This window comes from Belonocnema kinseyi, chromosome 7, assembly GCF_010883055.1.
Source record: "Belonocnema kinseyi isolate 2016_QV_RU_SX_M_011 chromosome 7, B_treatae_v1, whole genome shotgun sequence".
Lineage (NCBI taxonomy): Eukaryota > Metazoa > Arthropoda > Insecta > Hymenoptera > Cynipidae > Belonocnema > Belonocnema kinseyi.
In genome coordinates, this window is record NC_046663.1 from 48,033,217 (window position 1) to 48,054,826 (window position 21,610).

The 21,610-nt window shown below is 25.7% G+C and overlaps 1 protein-coding gene across 2 annotated transcripts in view; it reads right to left on the minus strand.

Moving 5' to 3' along the window:
* Positions 1–4,137: 4,137 nt before the first annotated feature.
* Positions 4,138–21,610, minus strand: part of LOC117177012 (importin-13) — a 25,733-nt gene continuing 8,260 nt past the window's right edge. For both annotated transcript variants that reach the window (XM_033367464.1, XM_033367463.1), the window contains exons 6-8: positions 13,341–15,013; positions 7,967–8,113; positions 4,138–5,170 (exon numbers count right to left, since the gene is read on the minus strand). In XM_033367464.1, coding sequence (XP_033223355.1) covers positions 4,917–5,170; positions 7,967–8,113; positions 13,341–15,013 — 2,074 coding nt within the window. In that variant the 3' untranslated portion in view covers positions 4,138–4,916. The remainder of the gene's footprint in view (positions 5,171–7,966; positions 8,114–13,340; positions 15,014–21,610) is intronic.

Below are 21,610 nucleotides of genomic sequence, written 5' to 3' on the forward strand. Positions count from 1 at the left end.
ATTGAATATTTATGTATTTTATTGAAAGTTTGTCTTTCTTCGTTGCAAATTCATCTTTTTGGGTTAAAAATTCAGCTATTTTGTAGAAAGTTGAACTGGTTTATTAAAAATTAATTTTGTGATACATCTCTTTGAATAAAAGGATGGTAAGTATTAAATAATTAATTTAATTTATTAAAGTTAATTACATTTTTTGAAAATGTAAAATTAATTAAATAAATCGATTTTAAGATCTCTTTGGTTGAGAATTTATCTATTTTTATGAAAATTCAACTTTTGGCTTGAAAATATAACAATTTGATTTTGTGCTTTCTTAAATGAAAAATCGGGTTTGGTTGATTAATTAACTTTTTCTTGAAGATTTGTCTTTTTAATAAAAGCATTCATCTTCGTAGGTGGAAAATTGAACTATTTACAGTCTGCTTATGTAAATTTGGGAAATCAAGTTTTCTTTATTCTGAATAGACGAGGTATCAGTTATAAGACTTTTATTATGCATTTAATCTATTTAATTCAATTTAAATAAAATTCAAATTACAAAACTTGTAAATTATTATTTATAATATGTGCAATATTGTATCAAATATCAGTTCAGATTGAGAAGATACATATTTTTCGTTGACAATTTTACTATTTTGTTAAAAATTCATATTTTTGGGTTTCAAATCCGACTTTTTTGTAGAAAACTCGTCTTTTTAGTTTAAAAGTTTAATAATCTGGTTTAAATTTTTCTTTCTTTCTTGACTGAAAAAGTTTTGTTGGTTGAAAATTCCACTGCTTGGTGCTAAAAACTATTTTGTTGAAAATTAATTTTTCAATTGAATATTTATGTATTTTGTTGAAAGTTTGTATTTCTTGGTTAAGTTCATCTTTTTGGGTTGAAAATTCAGCTATTTTGTAGAAAGTTGAACTGCTTTGTTAAAAATTAATTAAGTATTAATGATTATTATTATTAATTATTGAGTATTTAATAATAAATTAATTAAAAATAGTTAAAATGTTATTTAAATTTAAAATTAGTTAAATTACAAAACTTGTAATGGTAATTTACAGTATGTAGAACACAGTCTTAAATATCTCTCCAGATTGAGAAAATTCATATTTTTGGTTGATAATTTTAATATTTTGTTGAAAATTACATTTGTTGTGAAAAATTCACATTTTTGGGTTGGAAATCCATCTGTTTTGTAGAAAATACTTTGAAGATTTATCTCTTCGGTTGAAAATTAAATTATTTTGTTGAAAATCGTCGTTTTTTGTTGAAAATTAATTTTTTAATTGAGAATTTAACTATTCAGTTTTTAATTAAAAATTGACCCATTTTGATTGAAAATTCAAGCATTTGTTTGAAAATGTATATATTTTGTTGAAAATTTGCTTTTATTAATTAAAAATCCATCTTTTTGGGCTGGACAATAAACTTTTGGTTGAAAATTAACTTGTTTGTTATAAATTAATATGTTCCTATTGAAATTCCTACTTTTTTCTAGAAATTCGTCTTTTTCCTTGAAAATTTCATAATTTGGTTCAATTTCTTTTCTTCTTTAACTGAAAATCTTTTTTGTTGAAAATTTGTCTTTTTTTGTTTGAAAATTAATTTCTTTAGGTTAAAAATGCAACTTTTTGGTGAAAAATTTATCTTTTTTGTTTAAGGATTGAACTGTTTTGTGGAAATTCGTTTTTTTTAAATTCCATAATTTGGTGGACATTTTTTTCCCTTTCAACTTCCGTTTTTTGTTGAAAATGATTCTTTTTTAATTTAAAATTCAAGTATTCGACTGAACATGTATTTATTTTGGTGAAAAATCATCTTGGTTGTAAATTCATCTTGGGGGGGGGGGGAGAGTTCAACTGCTTGGTTCAAAATTTATATTTTCGGGTTGAAAATACAACTTTTTTCTAATCGAAATTCGTCCTTTATCTAGAAAATTTCATAATTTATTAGAATCTTTTTCTTTCTTTTAACTATTTCGCTTTTGGTTGGAAATCGATATTTTTTAATTGCAAATTCAAGTATTCAGTTGAAAATTGATGTATTTTGTAGAAATTCGACTTTTTTCTTAAAAATTCCATAATTCGGTTGTATTTTTTATTGCCTTGACTCAAAAATCATTCTTAGTTGCAAATTTGTCTTTTTGATTTAAAAATTCAGGTCCTAATATTAAAAATGCTGTTTTGTGAAAAATTAATCTGTTTTGTTTGAGAAATTTAAAGTTTTGTTGGAAATTCGTCTTTTTTGGTTGAATGCAGCTGATTTTGTTTGTAAACCAAAATAATTTTTAATTGAAGTGTGAACTATTGCATTTTTGTCGAAAATTTATCTTTATTGATTTAAAAAGGTTGAATTATTTCTTTAAAAATGTATTAATTTTTTGGAAATGTATATATTAGGTAGAAAATTCGATTGTTTGGTTGAATACGAACTTTTTTGATAGGAATTTATATTTTCGGGTTCAAAGTCAACCCTTTTTGTAGAAATTCGTATTTTTTCTTAAAAATTCCAGAATTTGGTTCAATTTTTTTCTTCCTTGATTGAAAAATCTTCCTTAATTTCAAATTTATCTTTTCAGTTTAAAAATTAATTACTTTAAGTTAGAAATGCAATTGTTTGGCGGAAAGTTGATCTTTTTGGTTCAAGGATGCGGTTGAAAATTGGTCTTTTTTATTTGAAACAAAAGTATTTTTCAGTTAAAATTTCAACTATTAAATTGTTCGTTAAGAATGAATCTTTATTGGTTGAAAATTCAAGTACTAGGTCGAAATTTGTACTATTCTGTGAAAAATGAATATTTTTGGGTAGAAAATCCAACCTTTTTGTAGAAAATTTATCTTTTTCGTTTGAAAATTCCATAAATTGTTTGAATTTTTTTTCTTCCTCGAATGAAAAATCTTTTTTTTAGCTGAAAAGTCATATTTTTTATTAAAAATTAGTTTTGTGTTTGAAGATTGATCTCTCTGATCTCTCTGGTTTTGTTTCTATCTAGACTAAACAAATTTTTTTTTAATCGAAAATTCAACTATTTTGTTGAGCATCCATCTTTTTTTGAGAATTTATCTCTTTCTGTAGAAATTATATCTTTTTTCGTTAAATATGCAACTACCTAGTTGACAATTATTCCTTTTCGGTTAAAAAAGACATTTTTTCTTGAAAATTAACTCTTTTTAGAAAATTAGTATTTTTGGCTCGAAAATTCAACAACTTGGTATAAAATTGATGTATTTTGTTAAAAATTCGTCTTTTTGTAGAAAATCAATTTTTGTTGTTAAAAATGCATATGTTTGGTTGAAAATTATTCTTTTTTGTTTAAGGATTCAATTATTTTATTGAAAATTCGTCATTGTTGTTCAAATCCAAATGTTTTTTATTTTAAATACAAATATTTTATGTTAAAATATCAACTACTAAATTTTTTGTTGAAAATTGATCTTCTTAAAACAAAATTCCAACCTCTTTTGGCTTGAAAATTCATCAGTTTGATTGCATTTTTTTCTTTCTTGACTGGAAAAACCTTTAGCTGAAATTAGCTGAAATCATATTTTTTGCTTAAAATTAATTTTGTAGTTGAAGATTTACCTCTCTGGTTTTAATTGTAACTATTTTAATCAAAATTGGTATTTTATATTTGAAATTTCATGTATTTTGTTGAAAATTCATCATTTTAGCTTGAAAATTCAACAATTTGACTGAAATTTGGTTTCTTCCTAGACTAAACACAATTTTTAAAATTAAAATTGCATATGTTTCGTTGAAAATTATTCTGTTTTGGTTGAGAATTAAAGTATTTTATTGAAAACTCGTCATTGTTGGTCAAATCCAACTGTTTTTGATTTTAAATTAAAATCTTTTATGTTGAAATATCAACTATTAAACTTTTCGTTGAAGATTCATCTTTTTTTCAAACAAAAATTCAACTTCTTGGTTGACCTCTTTTGGCTTGAAAATTCAACAATTTTTTTTTTCAACAACTTTTTTCTTGACTGAAAAATCTTTCTTGGTTGATAATTCAAATTTTTTCTTGAAAATTTGTCTTTTCGTTCGAGCATCTATCAGCATAGGTTAAAAATTTAACAATTAACAGTCTCCTTGTGTAAATTTGCAAAGGAAAATTTTAATAAACCTAAATAAACAAGATATCAGTTACACGTTTTTTTATTATGCGTTTAATATACATATGGTTCAAGTTAAATAAAAATCAAATTACAAAACTTGTATGGCTATTTATAATATGTACAACACAGTGTCAAATATCTGTTGTCATAAAAAATACTTGTCGCTTATCATACTTTCTGTTTAGGCCAGAAATTATTTTTCGAAAGTATAAATCTACTATATACCTAAAATAACAATTATTGCTTCATTGTTTACATTTAATTGAGTAAATTGTTTTAGGTCTAGTCTTAGGTATTAAAACTATTTTATAACTTTATTTCGGCAGTTTTATGATTATGGAAGCTTTTTTTTCTTTTCCTCGTATTTTTTATTATAAAAGAAAATACTGAAAAGATTCTCTCCATCTGGAAAATTAGCCAGCTTTAGAGATCATTACAAATATTTGAATGAACTTTTAAAATCTTTAAAATATTCTACCTAACATTTGTCTCACGCGACAAAATATGAAATAACGTTTATTTTGTATAAAACAAATAAATGTTAGGTACATTTTGTTAATTAAATAATATATAACAATTTCATGAAACGCTTTCAAAACCGCGCTAGTCTAGATAATAAAAAAGTATAAACAAAATTGACTAAGTGACTATTTTTTCGTAAAAAAAAATTATCATTCAGTTTCAATCTCAGCTGGTGAAAGTAGAAATGATAATAAAATATTTTTTACTGCCAAATAACTAAAGAAGAATTATGGAATCTAAGCTTTTCGATATATAAATTGATCCTAAAAAAATCGTTGTATCCTCTATAAACCTACGGAATTATGCTGAAGACATTGTAAGCTAAACTCTTTCAATGTTTCGCAAAGTCTTCGTTTACTGGTCCTTTCACGTAAAACGTTTCGAATTAAATTTTCTTTTAAAATTTTGGGGACATGTGGTGTGGCTTCGTCGGTTAAAGCATTTCGAAGCCACTGCGCAGTCCATTCCGAGCACATTTTATTTAACGCTAGTAAAACTTCGGCGTGAGTTTCTAAATTATTTCTTGGTACAGTGCCAGCTGAAAGGAAAATTTATTAAAATATTAGTTTCTGGATTTTTATTTCGCAACATTGCAAATATACACGATATAAAAATCAATTATTAAAAAAAAATTATGTTTCAAACATTTCTGAAAGAATAATTAATCGTTTCGAATTAAAAGCGTTTGAAATAAAAAAAAATATATTGAAAGATTTCGAATTAAAAATGCTTGGAATAAAAAATATTACATTAAGTAAAATTTTGATAAAAGGACAATTAAAGTGTTTAAAAATATATTATTTGAAATTTAAAACATTTTTAATCAGAAGCTCTCAAAATTGAAACAGTTTATTGAAAATCAACTGTTCATTGAATTTAAAAATTGAAACATATTTAAAAATAGATTATTAAATAAAATTTTAATCCTTAGGTTTAAAGGTTTTAGAAACAATAATGAATGATTTCGAATTGAAAGCGTTTGAAACAAAAAAAAATATATATATTTTTAGATTTTGAATTGAAAACGTTCAAAATAAAAAAATATTAGTAAATATTCATTGGTAAAATTACGAAATTATTTCGAAATAAAAGCGTTTAAAAATGTATCATTTAAAATTACATTTTATTTAAAAGGAGGTAAAATTGTATCATTTCTAACTCAAAGCATTCAAAATGAAATAAAAAATTTTTCTAATTAAAAGTGTAAAAAATTGAACATTGTTTTTTTTTTTAAATCGAAGAATCTCGAAATTTAATGATTTAATATTAAAATATTTTTAATTGAATATTATAACTAGCACGTGCGATTTCACGTTTTTGCATTTTTATTTTCTAAAATTGAAAATATAAACGATTTAAAAATTAATTATCAACCAAATTTTTAAATATTAGGTATATTTTGAAGTAAAACGTTCAAAATAAAAAATAAAATAATAATAAAATTCGGTAAAATCTTGAAAAAGGACAATATTTGGAATTAAATGAAAAGGAACTGAACATTAAATAAAAGCGTTTAAAATTGTATATTTTGAAATTGAAACATTTCTAATTCAAAGCGTTCAAAATTGAACATTTTTCTTAAAATTTAAGTATCTCGAAATTTAATGATTTAATATTAAAATATTGTTATTGAATATTCATGACTAGCACGCGTGCTTTCACGTTTTTTCACTTTTATTTCTTAAAATTAAAAATATAAACGACTTAAAAATTGATTATCAAACACATTTTTAATATTAGGTTTAAAATTTCTAGAAACAAGAATGAATGATTTTGAATTGAAAACGTTTGAAATAAAAAAATATATATCTCAGAAATCATCTTTTTTTTGTTAAAAATTAAATTATTTTGTTAAAAATTAGCCTTATTAACTTGAAAATGCAAGAATTAATTTCATTTTTTTCGTTATTGATCAACAACTTTTTTTCTTGAAAATGTATCTATTTTGTTGAACATTCATCTTTTTGGTTTGAAAATTCATCTCTTCTTGTAGAAATTTCTCATTTCCTGATTAAAAATACAACTTGTTGGTTAAATATTAATCTCTTTCGATTTAGAAATACAACAATTTGATAGAATTTTTGGTAAGAAATGTCAAAGGAATTATTTTTAAAAGAAATAGCAATTTTTATAAATGTTTTCCGAATATTTCTTGATATTTTCTTAAAAACTATTTTGGTATTTCTTCGCTAATTAGATAGAAATTTTCTCAATAGCTGATTAGGGGCAGTCAAAAATTTTAAATTCTCAACAAAAAACATGAATTTTTAAAAAATTGCATAATTTTTCCAGAAAATAGAATTAAAAAATACAAATTTTCAGCCAAAAATGCCACAGTTCAGATTTAAACAAAAAAAAAGGTTTTAATTTTTAATGAAAAACAGTTGAATGTGTCAAAAAATAAGAATTTTAAAACAGATAATTCAATCATCAGATGACACAAATTAATTTTCAAACAAAAACGACGAATTTTTAACAAGTAAATATATATTTTACCAAGTGCTTAAATTTTAAAACAAAAGGGATTAAGTTTCTATAAAAAAGACTATTTTTTATGAAAATATATGAATTTTCAAGTGAAAAATATAAATTTTCAACCAAAAATCAAATAGTTAAATTTTCAATTAAACAAATTAATATTTAATTGAAAGAAAACGAATTTTCGACAAAACTATTGAATTTTCATACCAAAAATACAATTGCATTCTTAACAAAAAAATCATTTTCTACCAAAAAAGACGAATTTTTAACAAAATGCATCAATTAAAAACCAAAGGGTTGAATTTTCTACCAAAAAATATAATTTTTCAACAAATTATATCAATTTTTAACCAAATATTTCAGCAATGGATGTGATATTAGCCCAATTTTATTTCATTCATTTTTAGTTTACCTTTTTTTCGTTTCTGAACATTAAAAAAAAATAGTTGAATTTTTGAACTAAAAAATATCAATTTTTAACAAAAAATGGAGTAGTTAGATTTTAATTTAAGAGAATTAAGTTTCAATAAAAAAAAAAACAATTTTTTAACAAAACTGTTTAATTTGGTACCAAATAGTTCAATTTTCTACCAAATTGTAAAATTTTCAAGTCAAACTACGAGTTTTCTATCAAACAGTTAAATATTCAACCGAGAATCAATAAATGACGAGTAAATAACATAGCCTATTTCCAAATTTCTTTTCAAATTTAATAATTGAAGAAGAAAACAACTCTATTGAGTTTCATGGACAGAAATTTCGAGGCAGAAATTAATTAATTAATCATTATTCAATTATTAATTAATAAATAAGTTCTAATTTATTATTATTTATTATTTTGATAGATTTTTACCAATGCATTGCATTAAGACGCATACAAGTTCTTGTCCAACAGGTTGTATGAATGTTTGCAAGTGTGGGCTTTGCATGATGGCATGGGTTAGAAAACTTCCAGCAGCCTTCGTCGTTCCCGTTTCTGGTATAAGTAAACAAGCGACACCTATAAGAATAATATAATTAATTAATCCACAAAATCCACACCAATGATTTATATACCCAGGCCTGCGATTGTAAAAAAAAAACTTTTATTATCTGATGTTAAGAACATAATTGTTAGGAGTTTCCATAGTTTTTTAACTCAAGTTTGTTGAAATTCCAGGTCTACTTTAGTTTTCAAGAATTTTTTAAGTCAATTATGTTCAAATTCCAGGTCGTTTAATGATTTTTCAATGTTTTATGGATTAATTTGAATTCCTCGTCATTTTTAGGGTTTCAAGGTTTCCAGGTCAAGTTTGTTTAAATTCCAGGTAATTTCTAAGATTTTCAGGGATTTTTCAAGTCAAGTTTTTTCAAACTTCAGGTCATTTTCAGGGTTTTCAATGATTTTTCAAGTCAAGTTTGTTCAAATTCCGGGTCATTTTTAGAGTTTACATCGGTTTACAGGTCAAGAAGAATTCCACGTCGTTCTCAGGGTTACAAGGTTTCCGGGTCACGTTTGTTTAAATTCTAGGTCATTTCTAACAGTTTCAGGCATTTTTAAAGCCAAGTGTTTTCAAACTCCAGGCCATTTTTAGGGTTTTCAATGATTTTTCAAGTCAAGTTTGTTCAAATTCCAGGTCATTTTTAGAGTTTACATTGATTTTTCAAATATTGTTTGTTGAAATTCCAGGTCTCTTTTAGTTTTCAAGGATTTTTAAGTTAATTATGTTTAAATTCCTTGTAATTTTTAGCATTTTCAAGAGTTTACAGGTCAAGTTGAATTCTACGTTTTTACAGGGTTTCAAGGTTTTCCAGGTCAAGCATGTTTAAATTCCAGGTCATTTCTAAGATTTTCAAGGACATTGCAAGTCAAGTTTGTTCAAATTCCAGGTCATTTTTAGATTTTACATGGATTTTTCAAATAGAGTTGGTTGAAATTTCCGATCTTTTTTAGTTTTCAAGGATTCTTTATGTCAAGTATGTTTAAATTCCTGATCATTTTTAGGATTTTCAAGTGTTTACACGTCAAGTTGAATTCCACGTTTTTTCCAAGGTGTCAAGATTTTCCGGTTCGAGGTTGTTTAAATTCCAGGTCGTTTCTAAAATTTTCTAGTCATATTTTTTCAAATTGTAGGTCATTTTTACGGTTTTAAATTATTGACAAGTAGAGTTGATTTAAATTTCAGATCATTTTTATAGTTTTCAAGGATTTTTTCAAGGCAAGTTTGTTCAAATTCCAGGTAATTTTCAGTATTTTCCAAGTTAGGATTGTTCAAACTCCAGGTCATCTTTTTTAGACTTTCCATGGATTTTTCAAGTAAAGTTTGATGAAATTCCAGGTATTTTTTTACTTTTCATGGGATTTTTAAGTCAAGTATGTTTAAATTCCAGGTCATTCTCATAATTTTCAAGGTTTTACAGGTAAAGTTGAATTCCACGCCCTCACTAGAGTCAAGTTTGTCTAAATTCCATGTTGTTTTTGGGGTTTGCAATTATTTTTTAAGTCAAGCTTGTTCAAATTCCAGGTCTTTTTTAGTTTTTAAGAATTTTTAAAGTCAATATTGTTTAAATTCCAGGTGATTTTCATGATTTTCAAGGTTTTCCAGGTGAAGTTTGTTTACATTCCAGGTAATTTCTAGAATTTTCAAGGATTTTGCAAGACAAGTTTGTTCAAATTCCTGGCCATTTTTAGGGGTTTCAAGGGTTTTTAATGTCAAGTTTTTCGAAATTATATGTCATTTTTGGGCGTTTCAATTATTTTTCAAGTCGAGCTTGTTCAACTTCCGGGTCCTTTTTAGAGTTTCTATGGTTTTTTAAAGCCAAGTTTGTTGATATTCCAGGTCTATTTTAGTTTTCAAAGATTTTTTTAAGTCATGTATGTTTAAATTCCAAGTAATTTCCATGATTTTACAGATAAAGTTGAATACCACGTCATTTCCAAGATTTCAATATTATCTAAGTCAAGTTTCTTCAAATTTCAGGTGATGATTCCATGATTTTTTTAACTGAGATCTGAACTATTTTGTTGAAAATTCAACTGATTGGTTAACACATTTTAGTAACGAAAAAAGTGTGAGCTGAAACTTAATCAAATAAAATTTCGTCTAATATCACATTCCCTGTTCAAACCATTTAGTTAAAAAAATGATCTATTTGTTGAAAATTCGTATTTTTTTGTGACAAATTAATTTTCTTGCTTGAAAATTCAACTACTTGTGTAAAAATGTATGTACTTTGTTGTGAATTACTATTTCATTTTTTATTTTCCATTATATTGTTATTCGTTAATATGGTGGAAAATTTTGAGAAAATAGTGTCTTTCGTATACTTGTTTTCGAAATAGTAGCAAAATAGTATCATTGCTAAAAAAGTGTCAAATACTTGAAATTTTCGTCTTATGAAGTATAAATTTGCATCCGAAACTGAAATAGATAATTTTTTAGATAAAGAAATGAATTTTTCACTAGAAAAAGAAAAATTTGTACCCACTTAAATTAAACCAAGAAAGTCGAATTTTTAACTAAATAATTGAATCCTCAAGCAAAAAGATGAATCTTGAAGAAACAAGATTAATTTTCTAACGAAGAAGACGATTTTTAAACTTAAAAAAGGTAAATCTCCAACGAAAAATGGAATATTACAATTTTTAAAGAAAAAAATTGTCAAATTAGTTCATTTTTAAAAAAAGTATTGGAATTGAAAAGTATTGAAAAAGAAAACAAGTTTTTTCTACTTTAAAAGATAACTCTTTGACAAAATACTGGAATTTTCAACAAAATAATTGGATGTTTAACATAATAGTTGAATATTCAACCTAAAAAAGACAAATTGCCAACAAAAAAGTGTCATAGTTTATATTTTAATAAAAAAACAATGAAATTTATACAACAAAAGAAAGGAATTTTAAAACCAAAAAGACGAATTTCCAACAAATAAATAGTTTTCACTCAAAAAATAAATAAAAGTTTATCTAAATTATTGAACCTTCAAACCCGAAGACAATTGTTCTTTACAAAAATGCAATTTTCAAACAAAAAATATGACCGTTTAACGGAAAATTAATTTTCCATGAAACTGATGCATTTTTACGCAAAAAAAAGGAAATTTCAAACTAAAAAATAATTTTTTACAAAAAAAGCGATTTTTCAACTAAAAAATATCAATCTTAAAAAAATGAAAAAGTTCGATTTTCTGTTAAGAAATGAATTCTAAAAAAAAAAAGTATTTTCCATTAAACCGTTAAATTTTCAAGCAGACATAAGCCTTAAATAACAAAATTTACAATGTACTTTAACTTTTGACCCAAATAGTTTGATTTTTAATTACAAAAGATTAATTTGCACCAAGATAATTAAATGTTTAACCAACGAGATAATTTTTCAACTTAAAATATAAATCTTTAACAAAAAAAGTGATTTCTTAACAAAGCAATTCAACCAAATGTTTTAAACAAATTAGTTGAATTATCAAGCAAAGAAGAACGATTTTTAACCAAAAAGTTGCATTTTCATTTAAAAAATGAAATTTATTCTATAACAGATAAAATTTTAATTGAAAAAGATCAACTTTCAAAAAAACTATTGAATTTTCCGTTGAAAAAGATTTTAGTCGAGTTTTCACGATCAAACTATGAATTTTTTAACAAGAAATAATTTTCTACCATAAAAATTGAATTTTTAATCCAAAATGACAAATTTTTAATCAAAAAGGATGACTTTTTAACAAAATTGTTGAATTCTCCAGCAATTAGTTGCATTTTTATTAAAAAAATATGAAATTTATCTTAAAGCAGAAGAATTTTTGTTACAAAAAGTTGAATTTTCATCCAAAAAAGACTCTAGTTAACTCAGTAACAACAACTGAATTTTTGTAACAAAAAAAGAAGTATCTACGAAAAAAATTGAATTTTCAATCCGAAAATAGTATTATAGCTTAATTTCTAACCGAACAGTTGCATTTTTATCAAAAAAAGATTTAATTTCAGCTGAAACAGGTAAACTTTAAAATGAAAAAAGACAAACTTTAACAAAAAATAGTTGAATTTTTAAACGAAAAGTTAACGAAAAAATGCAATTTTCCATTAAAATAAATTCTGAGATTCTCATAAATTCTCAGAGAATTTATTTCTCGGTTATATTCTCGGTAATATTCTCATTCTCGTTACCGTTCTCAAAGTAATATAACCGGCTAAGAACTCTATTCCCAATAGAGTTCAAAGATTCAGATTTACTTCCAAAAATATAAATCCACCTTATCATTTTCAATGCTCTAAATTGAAGAATCAATCAATGCATTTAAAAATGTTTAAATATATATAATTTTAAGCATTTTAAGCTAGAAACATTTAAAATAGAACAACTAATTTTTTTTAATGATTGAAAACTTCTAAAATCAAAAAGTTATTCTTATTTTAAATAGTTTAAAAATCCTTAAAATGCTTCAAAATTTTATTTCAAAATCTTTAAACATTTACATGTTGTTTGTTATTTTTTCAAATTTTTCATTATTTAAAAATTTTTCCAGAATTTCTAAACATGTTTTAAAATTAGTTGCATTTTTTCAAAATCCTGCGGAATTGAAAAAATTTCCTTAAAATTCTCCAAATTAATTTTTAATATTTTTGTAAACCTTTATAAATATTTTTAAATATTTTCTTCAAATGCATTTTTCGAAATAAAAAATCATTTTAAATTTTTCTATAAAATGCTTTTCATTATCCGGAAACCTTTCAAAATTCTTAAAAAGCTTCTAATTTTTTTGACGAAATCTCTCAAAATCTATATTTGGTTATAAATTAGGCCGTGGACTATTAGAACCGACATTTTTGTACGAATAGCACGTAGAAACACGTAGAAACTTTGTTTAAAATATTTGAAATAATTTCAAATTTTTAATGTTTTCAAAACTTTTAAATATTTCTTCCACTAACTTTCATCCAGAAAATATTTCAGTTAATTTTTTATCACAAAAATATAAATTTACCCAAAAAGTAAATTTTCTACGAATTAGTTAAGTTTTCAATAAAGTAGTATAATAGCTTAATTTCTAACCAAACAGTTGCATGTTTATCAAAAAAGATTTAATTTCAGCTAAAACAGGTAAATTAAAAAAAAAAATAGATGAATTTTCAACCGAAAAGTTAACGAAAAAATGCAATTTTCTATTAATTAAAAAAAATATAACCGGCTTGAAACTCTAAATCTCAGGCCTGCCATTACCCACTGCTTTTCAATAATAAAAATACCCACCACATTTCAACATTTCCGGAACCTGATCTGGAATCTGCAGCAGTAAAGTCGCATTCTTTTTACAAATTTGCGCCAACAATCCGAGATAAGCCTCGAGTAAATCCGTCAAATCCGACAAATTTCCACCAAGTGATCGACAGGCGGAAACTCCCGCTAAAGTAATACTGCTCAATTCGGCAAAGATTGGCCCCACAGTATTATTCGAATCTCGTCCAAAGAGCAGCACCAACTGCCGGAGAAGATTGAGAGCAGCCGGATGCGGTTTGATTTTATACGACATATTTAAAATCTCGAGCAACGGTCTCGCATCTTCTTCAGGATGTAGCAACGACGACAGCGATTTCTGAGCACACGAGTGCATAGCCTCCAATGTGATATCATCACGACTCCACTCGGGATGACCAACAATTTGTCGAAAGAGGGGCAAAAGTCCTTCAAGCACAGTCTTTCCAATCGATCCGTCCAGAGTCGAGAAGAACATCGTAACCATCTTCAATTGATTAGAAACCGCAACTCGGGCAGTGGCTACCGAGTGTTGTAAAAGCTCTCGCAGTCTCGTGATGCAGAGTCCTAAAGTAGCGTCCAAATAGGAAATTTGTTGCTCGGTTGTAGGCAATGAATTCAACAACTTCCCAGCAGCATACATGAGTCGCAATCCCTCAATTCCGACGGGAGCAATTTTCGGTAGAGTATGTCCAATCGTGTCCAGAATAGATGGCGCTAATGGAGCAAGATGAGGACCACATTCTCGCGATATATCTTTGAGAGCCATACTAGCCGCTGGTGCTGTCACTGAACTCTGGGTCAAACCCAGTGAGATCAATTTTAAGGATCTCTCTAGCCAAGGTGTCGGATGCTCTCCTAGCCATTCAGCATATGCGCCTATCGTCAGACAAGCACACGCCAAGACATCTCCAGGATAGTTCTCGTAAGGAATATAGGTGAAAATGATGTTCATGAGTGCTGGAACGTAGTGGGATTCTTGGGTCCCGATGCAATCGGATAGAGCATTGAAGGCATGCAGACTTGACTCGACATATGTCCAGTTTTCTATCTCTTCAGGTGGCTGGCTCAGTCTTTGTCCGAGGAGCAGGAGCAACTCTGGGCCGAGAACGTTGTAGCAATAAACGAGCGTGTCGGCAACATCCTGTCTGTAACATCTGTGAAGTTCACGATCATCGGCATCACCAGCCTCGTCCGATGTCATCGGTAAAGTAGCTTTGCGTAATAAAGCTTGCGCTAAACGAGCGTAAATAGGTTGTAGAGCCAACTTGGCTTTATTCTCCATAGGTTGGTCGAGCGTACTGAGATCGTCTTGCAAGGTGTACCAGAAGCCGAAGGGTATGCAACTGCGTTTTTCGTCGCAAGGATATCGTCCGGGTTGTTCAGAACACTGTAAAAGAATCTCAACTATTTGCTCGGCAGTCCATTTCTGAACTTGATTGGAATCATTTGCTAATGCTAAAAGTACAGCACGACTGTGAGCTTCTCCGAATGTTGTTAGGGTTTCATAATAATAGGTACCACCGTGCTCATGAGCCATGAGAATGATACTTCTGGCCCAATCCCAAAGTAATTGAGGCCTTTTGTGAAGTTCGGTATGAGTCAGTATCATCGACAAACATTCTTGGATCACTTCCCAGCCCCTGACTTCCTCCTCTGCTAAATCATCCCTGAAAATATATTTTTTTCAGAATAAAGTTAGGGGTCGTACATTAATTACGTGATGGATTATAATCCCTCTATACAGAAGCAGCGTACCCTTTTTCCTCTAGGCGGGAGAAGGAGAATAAACTTATAATATTGAATGACACATAACTTGTACATAGTGTAATAATATTATACCAAAAAATATTTCGCAGATTTTCGATTTTTTTTAAATAGGTAAAATATTTCTTATTTTCAAAAGATTTCAATCATTTTCACAAATATTACAAAATATTTTTAAATTTTTGCAAAAGTTAATTCACAAAGATTTCGGATAGATTAAAAAGATTTCACAAGGGCCCATTAAATTTAAAAAATCGAACTTCAAATAGTTCCATTTGAAGTAATAAAAACGTAGCTGCAAATTAAAGCACCTCAAAGTGGAACTCTTGAATTTTCAACTATTAAAACTGAAGTTTAAAAGTTTTTAAATTAAAAAATGTTGTATTCAAATGCTTAATAATGTACACGTGTGAAAAGGAAGCCACCAACAATTTTCAATTGAACAATTTAAAATTAAATGCAGTTAAACTACCAAATTAAAAATATGAATTTTTATAAATTATAGAATTCAAAGATTCACATTCACTTCCAAAAATATAAATCCACGTTATCATTTTCAAAGCTCTAAATTGAAGAATGAATCAATGCATTCAGAAAATTTCCAAATTGTATCATTTTAAGCATTTTAAACTAGAAATATTAAGAATAAAACGATTACATTTTTTCGTTATAAATTGAACACTTTCTAAATTAAAAGTTATTCTTATTATAAATAGTTTAAAAATCCTGAAAATGCTTAGAAATTTTATTTCAAAATCTTTAAATATTAGCATGATGTTTGACATTATGACACGTTTTTTTTAATCTTGCCAAATTGAAAAAATTTCCTTAAAATCATTCAAATGAATTTTTAATAATTTTTTAAATCACAAATCTATTTAAATATTCTTTGAAAATTAATTTTTGAAACTTTTCGTTTAAATCATTTGAAATCATTTCAAAATTTTAATTAATTTTGAATTTTCTCAAAACTTCTAAATATTTTTTCAACTTACTCGAATTTTTTCTGAGAACAATAAGTGTTCAATTATTATTTAGACATCAAAATTCAATCATTTGAATTACAAATTAATTTTTTTTAAATAAAACAATTAAAATTACTGATGTTAAATGAAGAGTCAGATATTTCTAAATATTAAGTAATTGTTATTTTTCTTAATTGAAAATTTTGAAATTGAATGGTTTAAAAATATCATATTTTAGACAATGATTTAACTAAGGAGACTTTCCAATTAAAACAGTTTAATTTTTAACGTTAAAATCCGGAAATTCTAAAATTGTGGACTGAATGCTAATCGTCTTGCAAAATCAATTATTATTTACTTTTTAAGATATAAAGTACAGTTCAATTTTAAGAATCATTCATTAATTCAGATTTTTTTCTCTAAACATTTGTAAAATTCCCGGTCAAAAAATAAATTCACTGCCATTTCCCGATTTTTCCCGGTCTCATAAAATTCGTGGTCATTTACCGGTTTTTCAGGTTTTCCGGTCCAGCGGCCACCCTGCATAATTTCAAAAATGCTTGAAAAATATTTCAAAGATTTCAATTTTTTCCCCAAAATTTAAAATATTTTGCAATGATTTAAAGAATTTAATAAATATTATCTAATATTTCACAAAGATTTCATTAATTTTCTAAGCATTTCGGAAAAATTTCAAATATTTCAAAGATTTTGCAAAAAATTTAATTATTTGACAAAGATTTCAATGATTTCAAGGATTTAAAAAATTTGCAACCAAACTCTTCTATTTTTGTCCATGAAAGGTGTAATTTCTGCTAAATCAGGTGAATTTTAAAATAAAAAACACAGACTTTCAAAAAATAGTTTCATTTTCAACCGAACAGTTGCATTTTTATTCAAAAAAGATAACGTTTCTTGTAAAATACATGAATTAAAAAAGAGTTAAATTGCCATCTAAAGAATATTTCAGTTCACTTTCCAATACCAAAATAGGAATTGTGTAACAGGTGAATTTTTAAATAAAAAAAAAACAAATTTAAAAAAAGTTGAATTTTCAATTAAACAGAAAGTAATTTTTCTAGGAAACAGCTGAATTAAAAAAAAAACAATCGCATTTCCATCCAACAATGAATGCAATATTTTTATTAAAAAATATGAACTTTTAAATAAAAAAGTCAAATTTAAAAAAAAAATAGTTTTCATTTTAAACAAATTCAGTTGAATTATCAGCAACAAAATATGAATTTTAAATAAAAGGTTAATTTTCTACAAAGAGATTTTGTTTTCTTAACACGCACACATGAATTTTCAATAAAACAGTGGAATTTTCAACCAATGACAAATTTTTAACAAAAGAGATGAATTTTCAACCAAAAAGAATTACTTTTAACTACATTGTGGAATTTTTAATAAAATAATAAAATTACGTTGAATTACAATCGAATATTTAAATCGAAAATATGAATTTTTAACTAAATATCTGATTTTGTACCAAGCCAGTTAAATTGCCAACCCAAAAAGACGAATTTTCAACAAAATAGTTAAATTTTCAAACAAACAAAAATGATTAGTTTAAAAAAATTGTTAAATTTTTTACCAAATAGTTCCAGTTTTATGCAAGGAAGATGAAATTTCTTCTAAAACAGATTAATTTTTAAAACAAAATTTCAAAAGAAATAGTTGATGATTGTTTGGCGTGTAAATTTAAATTCATATTAACTTTCGGTACAATTACTGTGGTTTATTTGTTTCATTTTTGAATTTCCAAAAATTACGTACATGAATAAAGCCCCCTCCCCCTGATCCGTTACGTAATTTAAGCACGGTCCCTTAAAAATAGTCAGGGTGGCCTTCTTAATCACATAAAAAAATTTAAAAATTCGAACGAAGGTAAAAAATGTTCCATTTAAAGTAATAAACTGAATTGAAAATCATTTCAAACAATTTTAAGCTAGAAATATAAAAAATTGAAAGATTCCATTTTTGTTATAAAGTGAACTATTCTTAATTCAAAAGTTCAATTATTTTCATTTTAAATAGTTTTAAAATCCTCGAAAAGCTTCCAAAATATTATTCCAAAATCTTGGAAAATCTACATGTTGTTTTACATTTATATAAATTTTACGTTATTCTTGAAATTATTTCAGAACTTTTAAACATTTTTTTTAAATGATTAAAATTCCCCCTGACAAATTTTTAATCCTGCGAAATAGAAAAATATTTCCTTCAAATCTTCCAGATTCATGTCTGATCATTTTGGAAATCTTTTTAAATCTCTTTAAATATTCATTTAAAATTAATTTTTCAAAATAAAGCGTGATTTTCAATCTTCCCAGGAATCATAAGAAAATATTTTTTATTTTTTTAAGCCTGTCATAATTCTTAAAAAGCTTCTAAATTTTTTGTTCAAAATCTGCAAATACCTATATTTTGTCGGTATAGGTAAACACTTTGTTTAAATTATTTTAAATCATTTCAAATTTCTTTTTTATCTTTTCAGACCTTTTTAATATCTATTCAACTTACTCGGTTTTTTCTAGGAATTATAGATTTTCAATATTTATTATACATCAAAATTCAACAATGTTACTTGTGAATAAAATTTTTTTAAATAGAGAAATTTAAATTGTAACATTTAAAGCTTAGTTTTTTTGTTCAGCTTTGAATATTTGATTTATAATTCCTGATTTTACATGAAGAATCAAATATTTCTAAATATGGGGCATTTGTTATTTTTCTGAATTGAAAAATTTCAAATTCTAGACTAAAATGGTCACTTTACTTTTATAAAAGCCTTTAATTATAAATATATAGTTTAAAGTTATTTTTTAATTGAAAATCGTTTCTAAAGTTAAAAATCGAGCATTTGAGTTTGTTGAAATACTAAGACTTTACAATTGAAGCAGTTCAATTTTTACCGTTAAAATCTAGAAATTCTTAAATTTTGAACTGATTCCAACTCGTCTTGGAAAATAAATTATTATTCACTTGTTAATCTTGTTCACTTGTTAATAAATTATTATTCACTTATTAATAATTAACGTTACTAATTTTTCATTTTTTATGTCTTTAAAAATGCATTTTAAAATTCTTTAAATTAAAAAAATGAAAATTGTTAAATTTTTAACAAAAATTAATAAAATTTCAATTCCAGTTGAAATTTTAAACCAAAAATATGAATTTTTAACAACGGAATTAAAAAAAATGCTAGAATTTTCAAAGAAAAAGAATAACTTCTTAATAAAATTGTTGAATTTTCAACAAAATATAATAAAAGTAACTTCAACACCAGTTAAATTTTTAGCCCGACAATATGAATTCTCAACCAAGAAATTGAATTTTTAACCCGAAAATATTAATTTTCAACCAAATAGTTGAGCTTTTAACCAAAATAGTTCAATTTTCAACAAACAAATTTCAACAAAACAGTTTAATTTTTTTTTTAAGTTTTTGAATATTCAACAGAATATAATGAAAATATAACAAAAATAGTTGCATTTTCAACAACAACAAAAACACAAACTTTCAATAACACAGTTGTTAAATTGTTACCAAAAATAATGAAATTATTTTCTCTAGTTGAATTCTTAGAGCAAAAAATCATTAGAACATTCTATACTCAACAAAAAAGGAATCACTTTTTAACAATATTGTTAAATTTGTTACAAAAAATAATAAAATTAACTTCAATTCCAGTTAAATTTTCAAACAAATGTGAATTATCAACAACAAAATTCGACAAAACAGTTGAACTTTCAATACAAAATGATTACTTTTAAACAAAATTGTTGAATTTTCAACAAAATATATTTAAAAAATAACCAAAATTGTTGAATTTTCAATAACAACACATTTCAACAACGCAGTTGTTAAATTTTTTAACAAAACATAATAAAATTATTTGCTCCAGTTGAATTCTTAAAAAAAACATGCCCAACAGAGCACCTGCATTTTCAACAAAAAGGAATGACTTTTAAACAAAAAATAATAAAAGTAACTTCAATTTCAGTTGAATTTTGAAACCGAAAATATGAACTTTCAACCAATAACGAATTTTCAACAACAACAAAATTCAACAAAACAGTTGAATTTTTAATAAATTTATAAAAGTAACTTCAACTCCAGTTGAAATTTTAATCCGGCAATATGAATTTTCAAGCCAAAAAATAACACACATTTTCAACAAAACAGTTGAATTTTCAACAAAAAAGAATGACTTTTTAACAATATTGTTAAATTGTTAAGAAAAAATAATCAAATGGACTTCAATTCCAGTTGAATTTTCAAACCGAAAATATGAATTTTCAACCAAATTGTTGAATTTTCAACCAAATATAATCAACATATAACCTAAACGGTTGGAACAACAAAAAAACACAAGATTTTAAACTGACTTTTTTTTCTAAAAATTCGTAAAATTCCCGATCAAAAAATAAATTTTCTCCCCTTCATTCGAGCATTTGTCGGAAGAAAAATTCGATTTTTCAATGGCCAGTCTTTTCATATGGGAACTTGATGGAAATTTCAGCAAAATTCATAATGAGTTGATATATTTTATTATTTCTTTAAACAAGTTTGATGAATAAATGCATTAATAGGGCATTTGTCGACAGAAAAATTCGTTTTTTTTTCTATGTCAACAGTTTTAATTAGGATATCGAAAAAAATAAATTTTTCATCGACAGATACTCGAATAATGCATTTGTTTATTAAATTTGTTTTAAAAGACTCATAAAATTGATCAAGAAATTATGAATTTTGCTGAAATTGTTTCATGAAGTTCTCAACTGGAAAAACTGCTATTGAAAAAAACAAATTTTTCTGTCTACAAACGCCGGATTAATGCAGTTGTTTATTAAATTTGTTTAAAAAATCATAAGATTAATCAACAAATCATGAATTTTGCTAAAATTAGCATAAACTTCCAAACTGAAAATAATTAACCTAGAAAAAAACGAATATTTCTGTCGAAAAATGTCTGATTACTGCCTTTGTGTATTAAATTTGTTTATAATATGAACAATTATAAACAGAAGAGAATTTTTTTCATATAATATTGTTTCGATTCCAATTTCTTACAAAATAACTTGAAAAAACCTGTATTTATCGAAAATCGTTAAAAAAAATGTTTGTCAAATAATTTGTTGATAAAAAATTGCTTTTGTATATTGCCTAATATTTCAATATCTTTTACTAATGCTATTTTGTGCAAACTGAGCGATTTCAACCATTTTTCTGTTATTGACGAGCACCGGGAACGTCAAATAGAAAAAAGGTAATTTTTTCGTCATATCTGTTTATTTATAAAATTTTTTGTAAATTTTGGTTTTATAAAAAAAAGTCATTAGGATAAATTGATTGCCTGATTGAATACTATGAATATCCGTACAAACAATTTTTGAATTTGAAAAAAAAGGTCTCAAAAATGTTCAAAATACGCTCACTTTTTGAATTTTCACCCCAAATGTCTGGCTAACGAATTCGGATTCAGGGGGTCTCAAAACGTGGACATTTGACTAAAACGGGGGGGGGGGG